This window comes from Apiospora kogelbergensis (assembly GCF_038363985.1).
Source record: "Apiospora kogelbergensis strain CBS 113332 chromosome Unknown utg000003l_segment0_segment0, whole genome shotgun sequence".
Lineage (NCBI taxonomy): Eukaryota > Fungi > Ascomycota > Sordariomycetes > Amphisphaeriales > Apiosporaceae > Apiospora > Apiospora kogelbergensis.
The window spans coordinates 2965078-2979682 of record NW_027117420.1 but is presented as its reverse complement, the minus strand read 5'-3'; the positions used below and the strand labels follow the sequence as shown (position 1 = coordinate 2979682).

Below are 14605 nucleotides of genomic sequence, written 5' to 3'. Positions count from 1 at the left end.
TTGGAATCAGGTACTTTCTTTGTAAGTCAGGCTAAGTCTACACACAGAAGACTTCACAACTTGCTCCGCCTGAGCAGCAATCCTTATCTCATGCGAAAGGGAAGCTTTCAACAATCTACACAGTCGTTGAAGGCAGAAAACATCTGCGAATTAGCACAATGATGGCATGCTCAGGTGACTTTAAAGATGGTGGATGCGAGGAACTGCTCCCCTTGGAAGGGAGGGGACTGTGGATGGCAAATGGTGAATTCTTTTGACAGATAATCAAGTCTGAAAGGCCTAGAAGCCTAGTAAAGGATACCTTAGCTTGTGAGTGCATCTGTGATATTGCGCATGTAGTTTCATTCAATGAGAGTTCCATTGTTGTATATCAGGAGGTGAAGAAGTCGGATCTGTAATACGGGGGTACCTTCTAGTAGATGAGGGGTTTCAATAGGTTAGGAACAATTTGGAAGTACTTGAGGCTTGAGAACAGAAGTTCAAATCTCTCAAGCCCTCATAATTCAATACTCAAAATCAACCAACCAATTCGGAGTCCTAAGATTTGACAGGAATCCATTCATATTGCATTCAAGAATACAGGCACCTTCCTAATCTGCACCGCCACAATCTTATCCTACAATATCATTGTCCACCCAGCCACCCCTACCCTCACCCACGTGGCGCACTCCGACACACACTGATCCTTGCAGTGTCTGTGGATCCAAGTACTAGGGTACATCGACTAAGCTACCCGGGTACCTCGGAAGAACCTTAATCCGACACCATGACCTCAAGCAAGGCTGAGTCCCGGTCTAGAGGTCGCACGCGCTCTCAGAGGCGTGTGGACGACAGGAGTGACACCGAAGAATCCAGTGTAGGCCTCAAGCGAAAGCGAGCCTCCAGTCCATCCAAGATGCAGCTCGAGGTAAGAATCCTATCGCATTCCTGAGGCAGGCCAATTGAGTGAACTAACGCTAACATAATCGGGCATCGCAGCGCAAGGTCAAGCTCGTTACCGAGCAGCGCAACATGTAAGTCAGACCGCGTTCCGCGCACGACGCGCCGCGACCTTCCGGGTGCCCATTTCCATTTACTGACATTTTCCTCAATAGTGACAAGGAGTCTCCCGTTGCAGAGTTTCCTATGAAAGAATGGACCGTCAAGATATTCCTCACTGACGCTGAAGGCGGCGAGCATCCTGCCAATTGCTTCACCAAGGTTACCTACAACCTTCACCCGTCCTTTGCCAACCCCAACCAAAGTACGTCTAACATGCCGTCCATTGCATTCTCGGGTTTCTTTCTATGTCTGCATGACTAACAGTCTGTGCGCAGCCTTCACAGAGCCTCCGTTCACCTGCAAGAATGAGGGTTGGGGCGAGTTCGAGATGTCCATTGACATGTTCACTACCGAGAAGGGTGGTAAGACGACCGTATTCCACGACCTCAACTTCCAGTCGCCCAGATACGAAGTCCTCCAGACTGTCACATTCAAGAACCCCTCCCAGGCCCTGCTCAACATCCTGCGCGAGACCGGCCCCGTCAGCACCGAGGAGGATCCCAAGGTCAATAAGGTCCGCAAGGCCAACGATGGCAAGAAGCGGAAAACCCAGTGGGATTTCGAGAAGATGGCTGATGCCATGACCAAGCTTGACGAAGACGATCTGTTGCATGTGATCCAGATGATCCACGACCATAAAAATGACGAAACCTATACTAAGAACGACATGGAAATGGGCGAGTTCTCTGTCGATCTCTTCACGCTGCCAGACAACCTGTCTCGCATGATCTGGGAGTTCCTGGTAAGTTTGCATCCCCGCTACTCCTTCACGACACATACTGATGTACCCATCAGGTTGATCAGAAGAAGGTGGTCTAGAACCACTGGCGCTGGCATTGACAGCTTGTACATTGGTGTGGCTTGGGGAAACATGGGCAGTATCCATTAATGCATTGCATTGGAGTTTCCTAGGCGGTCACAAAAGAGACTTTGATGTCTACAAGGGCTAACAACAGAGACGGCTGGAGGGAGTGGATGACTCTCGGCCAATCCTGCTGGAGCTGTCCCGGTGGACTTTTTGCGTTTGTTCATTAGTTCCGTTTTCTTTATTGAACCAGGTCATGAAGAAGACATCGTTATAGTACGATGCTTATCCAACATCGTCACTGCCCCAGAATGGAAGGCGCTCATATGCAGAGGGAGTTTACAGTTGATTAACATGAATGGACGGTGGCAACGATAATGACTCCAATCGGGTTACTTCAACGCTTACCGTTGAGTCGCCATCTAGATACCCGGCAATTAGCTATCAATAAAGCCTGGATTACATCTAAAGCAAGTGTAGCAAGTGTTCTGTCGGTGCCTGATGTGGATGTGGTTCATGTGACCTCGCCTTCAAGGGGCGAAAAGAGCGCTCGGATGCCCCTTGTAGGTCGCGTGTCTTTCCCCTGTGCGTCTGGGGTAACTCCGACCTGGCTACTGGAACTTCAGCTGAGCCTATCATAACGGTCAATTTGCAGGGCGACGAGCTGGAAATCCAGCATGGATTTGGTTATGACATCACACGTTCCAAGGCAAGCTCCTCTACACCGCCAGACCGCCATATTCTCCCTGAAATCCATCCCTCAGCTGGGTTGACAGGCCTTACGAACTAAAAGTACTAGGGAGAGTTTTGTCAAAGCTCCCTGTATTGATATATGATATATTTGACTAACTTCGTATACAGGTCAGCGGCTAGTAGCTGGGGCCCTGGCAGAAGTCCTGGGGCGTCCAGCGTGACTTTCCAGTCTTACCGCATCCCCGTCCTTTGGTGGGCGGGAAGGTCAGACTCCCGCATCCTGCGGATCAGCTTGGACGAGGGTATCCTGACTTCGATCTTTTCTTCTTTTTTCTCGTTTGGTTGCTTGACTCCGTGTATGGAGCGTTCGTTCCCCGAAACATTCTAGGTATTTTGTTCGGAGAGAATATGCCTCTTTGCTTTATTATTGAAGCACTGGTTTCCTTTTTCTCCTTTATCGGCACGGCTACGATACGATTCTTGACCGTAATTTTGTGATTGTCTCTTCAAAAGATCGCCATCGAAAACATTTGCCCTTAACGAAGCGGCGGACAGAAACTCGCTATCGTAGCCGTCTAGCCGCACTTGTGCATGCTGTTTCCGATGCAAGTGTGCCTTTTGATTGGCCGATCTTTTTGGATTTGCAAAACGGCCTCATGTGGTCTCATGTCAGATATTGTTGGCTATCATTACACCGAAATGCCCGAGGTGCGCAGCCCAGGCGCAATCAAGATCATTCATCATCTGCACGCCCAGCTACTATCCGTGATACTGTCTGGGCTCCGGGGTGGGTGGGTTGTACAGCTTAAACCCCCAGATCTGGTTGGGCCGATGAGGGAACACCAGCGGCCAGCTTATCAATCCAATTGGAGGTTTTTGTTAGGTGGTTGCTTTTCACTCGTCCACGTCCCGTCTGCTCGTGACCCTTTTTGGTCCCAGCCGCAAGCTCCGATATAAGATACTTTTTTCGAGCGATCCATTGCACTGGACCGTCCTGTTGGTTCTGCGCCCCCACATGTGCCTTTGCATGACTTGAGGCGATGGTTTGCCATACTGGATATAATCCGGCCATGCTCCGGATTGATGCACATGACCTGGGGCACGCCGACAGGCCCACGGCAGGCAGAGAGCAAAAGACCAGATATGCAAGTGACGGACAATGCCAGTATACCTGTAACAAGAGGTCATCTAGACTCTGGAGTCTGCCATTAACTGCAGGTGCTTTATGTAAACGGCCGGAGATTTAGTACGGAAGAGGGATGGCAGATTGGGGCCAGTAGGGGGGGAGAGGCTCTATCCCCGCACTCTTGCAGTGGCCCAGTGAAGAGCATGTCGCTAAGTAGCCCACCTGCCCAGCTGGGTATCGGGGAACCGCCTGTACTTTGTTCGTAGGGCCCGTTGGCGGTTGGGGGAGACGGAGCCACAGAGGAGGAGACGAGGGCGTCTTTGACTAATAAAAAGCTTCCCCGTCCTACAAAAACACCCCTCGTCCCACTTCACATTCGTCCCGCCTTTTGAGCCTTCGAAAGCCCTCAACAACCGCCTTAAACCGAACTATCTACACTTTTTCCCAAGAGACGTGGGGGGCTTCCCAGTGACGCCGGCCAATTCACTGCGCAAGCAACATTCGATCTGGTGCTTGAGTCGCAAGGTTCCAGTCAGGCCATCAGGCCACCGGCTCCGTCATCACTGCCTGTTGCCATGTCCCAATTCCCGAGTCAGCAAACGCCAAGTCAACAACAGCCACCGCTTTCACAGCAGCAACGCCAAACCTCAGAATCCGGCGCCGACCCTTCGCCCCAGCCTCCCCAGCACAAGCGGGTATACCAGGTGAGTTCCTTTGCCAATGCGACTCTGCCGCGGCGCATCCAAAGCCGAGCGCCATGCTGACCAAGTACCCGTCGGTGCTGTAGGCCTGCATACCATGCCGCCGTCGCAAGGTGCGCTGCGATCTAGGCAGCGTAGATAACCCCCACGACCCCCGTGCGTCCGCTGCCGGCGCGAGAGCAAAGAGTGTTACTTCAGTGCCACGAGGAGAAAGCGCAAGCACGACGAAGATGGAGAGGAAGAGGGTGACGAAGCCTACGTGGTCCGCAACGGCCGAAAACAACACCACCTGAGCGTATCCGAAGCTTCACCGCCGCCGCCTGTCAATAAGCATGCCTATCGAAATGTCCCGCTTACGCCCGGGGGCTCTTCGGGCAGGAACCAGCCTCTGAGGCGCCCAGACTCGGACCCGGACAATGGCGGGAAGAGCAGAGGCGGTAGCCTCGCGGATATTGGTGACGGTGAGGCAAATGCGCAGATGGAGAACCTGGAGGCCCAGTCGGTTATGCGCCAAGAGGTCTATGGGCCACATGATGCGTTGGACCTTCTCTACAAGGCCGCCACGAACAAGTCAGTCCAATATCCTCTCTGCGCTACCAGAGTATAGCCAGACCGCATACTAACCGCCACTGCAGTGTTCATGAGGACGCTATTCATCGCAGACAGGAGAGTATCAGTACAGTGGTGCAGCCGTCGCCGACGGTCGTCCAAACCAAGACACCTACTGATTCGCTACTCAATGCTCATGCTCAGCAGCCTAGCCGTGTTCAGTCCAAGTCCGCCGAGCCCATTGACCCACGTTTGATGACGGGGGCTCAAGGCGAGGACAAGGAGAAGCTCGAGAAGATGCTTGATCTCCATCTGGAACCTGGATACGAGGATGCGCTGAAAGCTTGGTCCCGGTTCCGTTTCGTACGCGCCGGTTGGTTTACAAGTCAAGAGGCCATCAGGTATATCGCATAGTAAGTACCTAGCCAGTTTGACATTACGAGACCATTCCTAACGTCCCATAAAGTTACTTCAGGTTCCTGTCGCCTATGACTCCTATTTCGCCACCTACCTTTGGCAACCCAGGGACTCACTACACCCTCTTGACCGAGGAGCCTATCCTCGCGGTCACTTTACTCACCATCGCATCAAGATACTATATGATATCAGGCCCTGGTGGCCATTGCAGATCGCATGCCATCCACGAGGAGCTCTGGCGGTACTTGCGCCGGATGATAGAAAGATGCGTATGGGGCCAAGAGGCCTTTGGTGGCGGCTTCTGTGGCTCAGGAGCTGGAGCTGACGAGTCCCTCACTTCGAGCACGGCTCCCTGGCGCGGGCTAAGGAAGGGAAGCTTACGCACACTAGGCACTATTGAGTCGTTGATGATTTTGACAGAGTGGCACCCGCGAGCTCTGCACTTCCCACCAGATGAAGCTATCGACGAACTAATGTTGCCTTCTTATGACGCTAACATGCACACTGACGAAAATGGAAACTTCCGCGGTGACGTCGGTGGGAAAAGGATCGAAGGATGGCTCGAGCCAGCCTGGAGAAGTGATCGAATGTGCTGGATGTTGCTGAGCACCGCCATGGGCCTTGCATACGAGTTGGGCGTTTTTGACAACATCGAGGAACTTCTTGCGACAAATGCAATCACGCGTCCCGAATATGAAGACGAAGGATACCGCCTCCGAGCTTATCGGATCAAACGTCTACTACTTATATATGCCACGCAGTTGGCAGGCAGGTTGGGATGGACCAACATGGTGCCAGAAAGCATCCGATCAAGCGATCCCGCGCTCAGGGGCTTCAAGCAACGACCTCCGACGAACGACGGCAACACACCAGGCACGAACACTTCCTCGGCCACTTTCAACTACGTTCCAGATGTTGATCTCGATGATCGCATCATCCATTGCTGGGTTGGTGTCAGCAATGCTATGCATCTTGGAAACGAAAGGCTTTTCCGATCCCGCAAGCACACTACCGATATCATCCAGAGCGGCAAGTACACAGCGATGCTCAAGGATTTCCAGCCTATTCTGAAAGATTGGTGGAAGGATTTCGAACGTATGCAGGACATGCCCCCATACATTCGCCACATCCTCACGATTGAGTACGAATATGTTCGGATATACGTGAACTCGTTGGCCTTGCAGGCCGTTGTCGAACGATGTACCAATAAGACTGGTCGCCCAAGCAACGGCGCCCTAGGCCCTGGTGCGAATGGACACTCTGCGATGTTGTCTCCTCAAACGCAATCTTTCCTAGGCGCACTTCCTCTCGGCCACCTCGGCGACTTCCGTGCCGAAGACCAGCAATTCGTCAAGGAGGTGGTGGAGGGGAGCCGTAACCTCCTCCGGACCGTGGTGCACGGGTTGCTGCCGGACGGCTATCTGAAGCATGCACCAGTCCGCACCTATTTCAGAATCATCAGTGGTGCCATGTTCCTTCTCAAGACGTTCGCGCTGGGTGCCCCGAAGTCCGACATCAATCTTAGTATCATGTTGATGGACCAGACTGTCGCGGGCCTCCGGGGTTGTGTTGTCGACGATGTCCATCTCGGTATCCGCTTTGGGGACCTCCTCGAGTCGCTCACCTACCGACTACGCAGTAGGTTCAAGCATGCCCCGACCCAGAACATGCAAAGCGATGCAAGGAGTGGCGATGTGAGCCGGGCCGAGAGTGTAAATGGCCAACTTTCTCACTCTATCGGCATCGAAAGTGGGTTCTTGTCTTCTAAGCTCAAGGAGTCCTTGGGTAAATCCCCCCGCCAATTTCAATTCCATTGCATACGAAAGAAGCCTTACTGACACCTCTCGTAGATCGGTCCACGACGCCGTCCATGCCAATCACTGCGACCCCTTTCGACTTGAATACGTCGAATTACACGTTCATGCACGGCGCATCGTCTCTCCTGGGATCGCATACGCCAGCTGTTCACGGCTCGGCGCTCGACCACAGCATCAGCGACAACCTGTTCGAACCAGGTACCGACTGGACCAACCCAGAGGATCCTACCTGGTACCTTCCTCCAGGCCCTGGCCTGTTTCAGAACATGGGCGAGAATTCCAATGTGACCATGACGGACCAGGGTGTCAACATTGGTGGACTGGACTTGTTAGACTACATGGCTATGGACCCTTCCAACTTCAACGCAATGGAAGGATCAGGCTTTTAATAAACCTGGAGAGGTGGTTTCCTGTTTCTACCTTGGAACATAATGACCATGCCCTTTGGTATGGTGGTTTGGGGACCACAAAAAAATGGTCGAGCGAAGATGACATTGATAATCTTGATTCCAAGGCTGGGAAAATATCCACGAGGCGTTTCAAGGGATGAGTGGGAACCCTTTGCTTTCAAATTCTTTCACTTCTTTTATTTTTTCGGAAAGGTCTTTTCTATTATTATTATTGATATGCGTCTCACGACAAGGACTGAACGATTGGGGATTATTTCTAGCAGATAATAGGGGGCGGTTGCGCGATGACCAGAGGAGGATGTTTGTAAGACGCGGTTCGCGATGAGAGATACCCAGAATGACTTAGGACTGGTTTCTGATGAGATCTTTATTTATTTTTAGCAGTCGGTAGTTGTCGAAAGTGGTGTGCGTTGTCACATAATATAGTTGATTGATATGTTCACTGATCAAGATAGTTGGCATTTCTTGATATGCCATTTTCATTGCTCTGATCTTATGTATTCGACCACCATGCTCCTCTGCATGTGTCGTAACATAGCTTACGTCTTATTGAATTATGCGATTAAGCTCGTCATAAGAGTCTCGCGACTCTCGGAAGCCGGATGAGAGTAGTGTTCTCTTTATCAAAGACTCCCTCTTTGATGATCCTGACAGGACTAGCTTGTGCTTGGCAGATATCCTTGTTGTCAGCCTCGAGTCACGCCTCACCGGACTCGAGGGCGAAGCCTTAAGCACAAACGGGTAACTACGCAGCATACCAAAGTGTCAGCAACAAAGAAATAGATAAACTCATGTACGGTATGAAACGGGATGAGGTCTGTGTGCAGGGCAGCGCACACGGACGGGTGCATGTTATGGAGCACTCGCCAAACAAACCTAGAGCCCCTGTAGCCCTGCTTTGCTGGTTTTGGTTGACTCGAAGAAACATGCGATGGACGACTCTAGTCCAGTGGTGTCGCAGCGGAATCCCAGAGCTGGGCCTATGGTTATGTCGGTAGCTTACAATCATCTGTTCTTCATGTCCGTGCCAACCGGGCATCGGCAGTGTGATGTGAAGCTAGAGAACCAAAGCAACTGGGAACAATTGCAACAGCGATTGGAAATATTACATCTTGATCTTTCCTGTTTCTCTTCATACTTCAGGTGCATGGTGTAGTGATACTCTGCGTGCCCGCTCACGATCATGTTAGGCAGGCACTTCTTCCGACTACTGCCCCTGAGCATCTCAACCATTCTGGTCATCCCGACAGCAACGGCCCAAAACATACCGGGTAGCGAGATACTAGCTATTGCGTCATCTCTTCCGTCCTGTGCCGTAAGTTTGTTGCTCTACTCTGGAAGGAAGAGGTACAAATAACCCCTGAACAAACTAACCGTCTGCGCCGCAAAAATAAAGCGTCATTGCATCGTCGCCTCGATAGGCGCGGACGGATGTCCCCTTACGAACATCAAGGCATTATCCGATTGCTTCTGCACGAACCACACTTTACTATTGGACCTGGTGGTCTGCGTGGAGAGCTCCTGCGGCCTGGATGACTCAATCAGTAAGTGGCGGTCTCTTCCGATGGAGTGGCTGGTATCAAGCGAGTGATTCTAATATCATGACCGCTGAGCTCGCAGAGTCAAGCAAAGTCAGGGCGCAGCTGTGTGACTCCTACCCAAAGGAATCCCAGGTCCTGCAGGTCAAGATTACCAGCTCCGTCGCCATCGCCCTTACGATTCCTATAGTGATCGCCCGTCTCGTAGCGCGGTTGACGATATCCGGGAGACTGTTCAGCGACGATCTCGTGATAGTGCTGGCTTCGGTAGGCAACCACCCCCTCTTCCTGGTGCCCCTTTAGGTATGCCTAACAAACAAAAGGCTCTAGCCCTCTCGGCGGATGCCCTGATTCTAGCCACCGGCTTCTTGGGCTTCGGCCAGCACCTCTGGGACGTGGACCCAGCCAACGCAACCGCGCTGCTGCAGCTCGTCTACGTCGGGCAGATCGTCTACAGTCTGGTCAAGACGCTGGCGAAGGTGGCCATCCTGTGCCTGATCCGACAGGTATTTTCCCAGGTGGCGTGGATCCAGCGGATTGTCCAGGTCGGCTTCGTCTTCTACTTCTGCTCGGGCGTCGCCTTCACCACCGTCGTCGTGCTGCAGTGCTTGCCCATCCAGGCGAACTGGATCCCGTCCCTGCTGTCGCGCAAATGCCTCGACATCCAGGCCGTGAGCTATACGGCCGGCGCACTCACCATTACCGAAGATATATTCATGATCATCCTGCCCCTGCCGCATCTGTTCCGCATGCAGATGACCATCCAGAAGAAGCTCAGCGTCGCATTGCTCTTCGGGTTCGCGTTCTTGTAAGCCTTTCTACCCGGGATTTGCTTATTGGTTCGATCTAAGGCACTGGTAAACGACGCCCAAGCATTGCTGACACTGCGCCTTTCGCAAAATGCAACAGTGCCACCGTGACGAGTATAATCAGGCTTAAATACCTCATTGGCTACGGGACTTCGCTGGACCTGACGTGTAAGCCACCGACACTGTATCACACACGCCACTGACATGGACGGAGCTGACTCCTTTGCAACAGGGACCAATGTCGAAACTGGCATGTGGTCCATGATCGAAGTGCATGCCAACATCATCTGCGCGAGCCTGCCGGCACTCTGGCGCTGGTTCTGGAACATCGTGCGGGCGATCTGGGATTCGGCCTGGGTACAGCGATTCAAGGGGCAAGACAAAGACAGCAAGGCAAGCAGGTACCGCAACAACCTGGCGGCAATAATAACGCAGCAGTCACAGTCGAGAAAGGCATACAAACAGATCCACAGCCCAGAGGAGAACAGGATGATGCAAGAAATCCTCTCCAGGCCCATCCCGCCATTAACATACACCAGGTATGCGGGCGACCCCGGAATCAACATGATGTATGGTGGCTACGATGACGGCAACGAGGATGATTATAATCTCTCCGCCAGGATGCCGCCTTACCAGAGGGCTCGAAGGGATTGGTAATTGGTAATTAGTAGATGCGATACAACAAACAGCAACAAAGAAAAGAAAAGGCAAAAAATGCATTCTTCTGTGTTCAGAAGATCGTGGTATATCTCTAATGTGTGATCAGAGTGGGATTCGAACCCACGAGGATTGCTCCACCAGGATGAAAGTGTCAAGGTTTACCTTAACCTGGCGCCATAACCAACTCGGCCATCTGACCGTGCTGTGTTGGGAAGCCGAGACTTATCGGCCTCCTAGACCGCCATGCCATGCCATCAATGCACAGAGTATGCCCCGCACCGTCGCCAAGCCTGGAACTGCACTATACATATGTTCAAGTATTTTAGTACTCCTTGGGGCCGGCGAGTCCCAGAGCACGTCTCCTGCTGGTGGCCTTGGCGTCATAAAACGGCTTCTCTGCAAGACTGGACACCCGAGTCCCGTGTCGCTTGCCCTTTCCTTCGTAATCCCACGCTGCGCTGTGCATAGTGACCCTGCTTCGGCGTTAGCCCACGACCCAGCACGCCGTCTGTCTCTGATGGTCACACCTACCGGTTGTCCCAAATGGCCGATGTCCCCGGCGTCCACCTGAAGCGGCACTGGATGTCGACGTTGCCCTCGTAGACGCTGAACAGGTAGTTCAGGATGGCGTCGCTTTCGCCCTGGTCCAGCCCGACGATGCGCAGCGTCATGGCGCGGTTGACATACAGGGACTTCCAACCCGTCACGGGGTGTACCTGATCGACCGAAGCCGGATGCGTCAATACTTGAGGAGTCTCGCGTTTGCGCGGAAGTGTCTAATGGCCCAAACTTACTCTCACCATGGGATGCGTTCGCTCGACAAGTTTGGGCCCGCCCGCGGCGTCTTCGCGGTCGAGGAACTTGTACGCAGAGCGGTACACGCACTCCCGCCCTTCAATCATCTCGCGGAATGCGGGCGACAGCTTGTCGTAGGCTGCGTAGCCACTGGCCCAGAGCGTGTCGCCGCCCACCTCGGGAACGGCGTCGTTATGCAGGTGCCTGGAGAGATCAAACGTCAATTGGATTGCGGTCTACGATATGCGGTACGATATGCGGCAAAGCGATACTTCGACAGCAGTCGTAACGACAATGACGGGGACTTACGTGTATCCCGGCGGCTGGTGCTCGTAGGCCATATCAGTGTGCCAGCGCTGAGTACCGAACGGGTTGCGGAAGTAGTAGTCGAACATGGGCATAGTCGCGGTAAAAGCAGGCCTGGAACGGAAAGACTGCGTGTTAGACATTGCAGCCAACGGCCTCGACGGTCTAGGGGCCTTGCAAACGAACCAGACGACTGTTGTCCCGGGAAGCCCAGGGACGTATGCATCTTGAGGGTTCACCTCAACTTCGCCAAAGTAGGCGCCCAGCTCCAACTGCTTCTGAGGGCTCAAATCCTGGTCCCGGAAGAAGACGACGCCTCGCTCCGCGATCAGGAGAGCAAGTTCATCCTACGGCCCATTTAGCGATTATGCCCGAAGTCTTTGGGCACTTGGAGCAGCCCACATACCCTCTGCTGATCGGTAAGATCCTTTAACTGCAGGCCTATGATTTCTGTACCAATGTGGACGGTAACATCTTTCACCTTCACACGGGTTAGTCGCACTCGCCATAAACCGTCGGTGGGATCCATTTATGACATACCTCCTTGGCCGCCGAGAACAGGGCCTTCTTCTCCGGATCAGCGCGAGAAGCAGGGTCGATGTATTCACGGTCCTCGCCACGGAGCTTGTAAACATCCTGCAGATAGAGGACTTTCTTGGGGTGCTCGGGATAAGCCTTCGTGAGATCGATGCCAGCCGCCTCGAGCCTTTGCCTGGAAAGCTCGGGCAATTCGGGGGCTGGTTTCTCAATGGTAGCTGGAGACATGATGATGATGAGGATAAGAGAAGATAGATGTTGACTCAACACGACACAGTCAGTGTGAATAGCCAGCAGGATATGCAGCCTTTTATCACAGTACTATGATGGCGATCCCTGGTTCTGCAGGAGCTATAGACTGGGGTATCATCGAGGATGGGCCGGGGCTTCATATTCCAGCGAAAACCCCACCGGGCCGTCGGAAGGTCCCGCCGGGCCTCAAGGGACTGCTCAGTTCTAGCAGAAACGTGGTTGCTATGTGCTTCTTTGATAGGCCCTTACTGGGAGCGTTTACGACCATTTCCCAAACATTCAGGGGCTAATCGCGTCTAGTCGAACCCGTGCTGGCCGATCTGGTCTACTCGAAGATGGCTAGACTGGGGCAGCTGCAGCGTCTGGCTTCCAAGGGAACCCGTGTATATACATACAATTGTTTGTTGGCCGATCCATTGCATGCCGTGCCGCTGGAATAAAGGTCAGTGAGTATTATACCCATTCATTCTCATCTGGTGTCCTAAGTCGTGGACGCTTATGGACGTGCAAGACGTGATACCTCAACATGGCCACACCCACTACATTTGATGGCCTTGCTGCCACCATTTCCAAAAATGCAGCCATCGCAGCAGAATACCTGCGCCAAAACAACCTCCCAACACCTTCGCTCTTACGCGGCGAAGCCCTTGACACCAGTTCCCTCCCGGCTGAGATCCAGGCGGCCTGTGTTTCGCTGCAGAGCGCTTCTCTCGAGCTGCACGACCTGGTTCAAGGCCCCCGAGCCATCCTCATGAACTTCTCCACCAACGCCAAAGCCGACGCCGCCAGCATCTTCCAGTTTGCGCTGCCGCAGAGGATTCCACTGGATAGCGCCGAGGGGATCACGTACGCCGAGCTGGCGCAGCAGACGGGGCTCGGGCAGTCGGCCCTCGAGACGATCCTGCGCGCCGCCATCATGTACCGCGTGTTCCGCGAGCCGAGCCAGGGCCGCGTCGCGCACTCGGCCGCAAGCCGACTGTGGGCTGCGGACTCGGTGCTCAATGACGTGCTGGGCCTCAAGATCCTGGACAACGGGCTGCACGTCCAGTTCATCGCGCAGGCGCTGGAGCGCCACCCCCAGGCTGACGAGCCCGCCAACTCGGCCGCCAGCGTCTTGCACGCCGCGCTCGAGGGCAAGGGCGAGAAGGAGCAGAGGGCGACGTGGTTTGAGATTCTGGAGCGCGAGCCCGCCAGGTCGGGCCGCGCGCGGACCGCTATGAATATGATGGACAAGCGTGATGGCGTGTCGTTGCGGTACTTGGCGGACGGGTACGACTGGGCGTCGCTGCCCAAGGACAGCCTGGTGGTGGATCTAGGCGGCGGCCACGGCGATGCGGTGGTGGCCATCGCAAATCGCTTCCCGCATCTGAAGTTCCAGGTGCAGGATCTGCCCCAGACGATTGCCACGGCGCCGGAAAGCATCAGCCAAACGCTCCCCGTGGAGTTCCTCGCACACTCATTCCTGGACCCCCAGCCCACGAAAGATGCGCAGGTGTACCTCTTCCGCTGGGTGTTTCACAATTGGCCCGATAAGTACTGCGTCCGCATCCTGAAGACGCTTGTGCCTGCTCTACGGAAGGGGGCGCGGGTGCTAATTATGGACAGCGTGATGCCCCCTGTGGGAGGCGTGCCTCGGATGCTGGAGCGGGAGAAGCGGTATATGGATCTGGTCATGCTCGCCAATTTCAATGCGCGAGACCGGCCCGCCGAGGCGTACGAGAGTCTGTTCACCCAAGCGGACGAGCGGTTTGAGTTCCTGGGCATCAAGAGCGTAGAGGGCAGCGAGTTGTGCTTTATTGAGGCGTCATGGAAGGGCTGATCTAACGGGCAAAAAGACGGCTAAAGCCTCCACGTTACGGGTCAATGCAATGATCTTTGAGTTATGTTATCCGGTTGAAAGCCCGGGTTGTTAGTCTTGTAGGTTGAATATCTATCATATTGAACAAGTGTCTTCACCTCTTCTATCCAAACAACCTAAGATACGCTGTATGGTTAGCGAGACCTCGCAAGTTATAGTTGATGCATTGCGATCGCGGGTTCTTCACAACTAAATCCACGACGAGACACAACACTGCGCTAGGTGAGCACGTGGTCGAGGTAGTGGACATGACTCCCTGGAAGAGCTGTTACGGCCGTGTACGGGCCCCAG

At 53.7% G+C, this 14605-nt stretch overlaps 5 protein-coding genes across 5 annotated transcripts; 4 read left to right on the top strand and 1 right to left on the bottom strand.

Annotated features, from left to right (window-relative positions):
* Window positions 1-766: 766 nt before the first annotated feature.
* PG998_005731 (uncharacterized protein) lies at window positions 767-1860 on the top strand (the record flags this gene model as incomplete). Its single annotated transcript, XM_066872549.1, has 5 exons — window positions 767-907; window positions 979-1013; window positions 1095-1243; window positions 1317-1783; window positions 1837-1860. 5 exons carry the CDS (start codon window positions 767-769, stop codon window positions 1858-1860), a joined length of 816 nt encoding a protein of 271 aa, XP_066732646.1.
* A 2380-nt stretch (window positions 1861-4240) lies between these two features.
* PG998_005730 (C6 transcription factor) lies at window positions 4241-7538 on the top strand (the record flags this gene model as incomplete). Its single annotated transcript, XM_066872548.1, has 6 exons — window positions 4241-4369; window positions 4453-4554; window positions 4581-4936; window positions 5002-5316; window positions 5382-7117; window positions 7183-7538. 6 exons carry the CDS (start codon window positions 4241-4243, stop codon window positions 7536-7538), a joined length of 2994 nt encoding a protein of 997 aa, XP_066732645.1.
* Window positions 7539-9160: 1622 nt separating this feature from the next.
* On the top strand, window positions 9161-10563 carry PG998_005729 (uncharacterized protein; the record flags this gene model as incomplete). Its single annotated transcript, XM_066872547.1, has 4 exons — window positions 9161-9364; window positions 9421-9905; window positions 10007-10074; window positions 10139-10563. The coding sequence occupies 4 exons, from the start codon at window positions 9161-9163 to the stop codon at window positions 10561-10563; spliced, it is 1182 nt and encodes a 393-aa protein (XP_066732644.1).
* Window positions 10564-10888: 325 nt separating this feature from the next.
* Window positions 10889-12432, bottom strand: PG998_005728 (alpha-ketoglutarate-dependent taurine dioxygenase; the record flags this gene model as incomplete). Its single annotated transcript, XM_066872546.1, has 6 exons — window positions 10889-11039; window positions 11098-11282; window positions 11361-11565; window positions 11671-12014; window positions 12074-12148; window positions 12208-12432. The coding sequence occupies 6 exons, from the start codon at window positions 12430-12432 to the stop codon at window positions 10889-10891; spliced, it is 1185 nt and encodes a 394-aa protein (XP_066732643.1).
* Window positions 12433-12982: 550 nt separating this feature from the next.
* On the top strand, window positions 12983-14275 carry PG998_005727 (S-adenosyl-L-methionine-dependent methyltransferase; the record flags this gene model as incomplete). The annotated part of the gene is made up of 1 exon (XM_066872545.1): window positions 12983-14275. The coding sequence occupies one exon, from the start codon at window positions 12983-12985 to the stop codon at window positions 14273-14275; it is 1293 nt and encodes a 430-aa protein (XP_066732642.1).
* Between the last annotated feature and the right edge of the window lie 330 nt (window positions 14276-14605).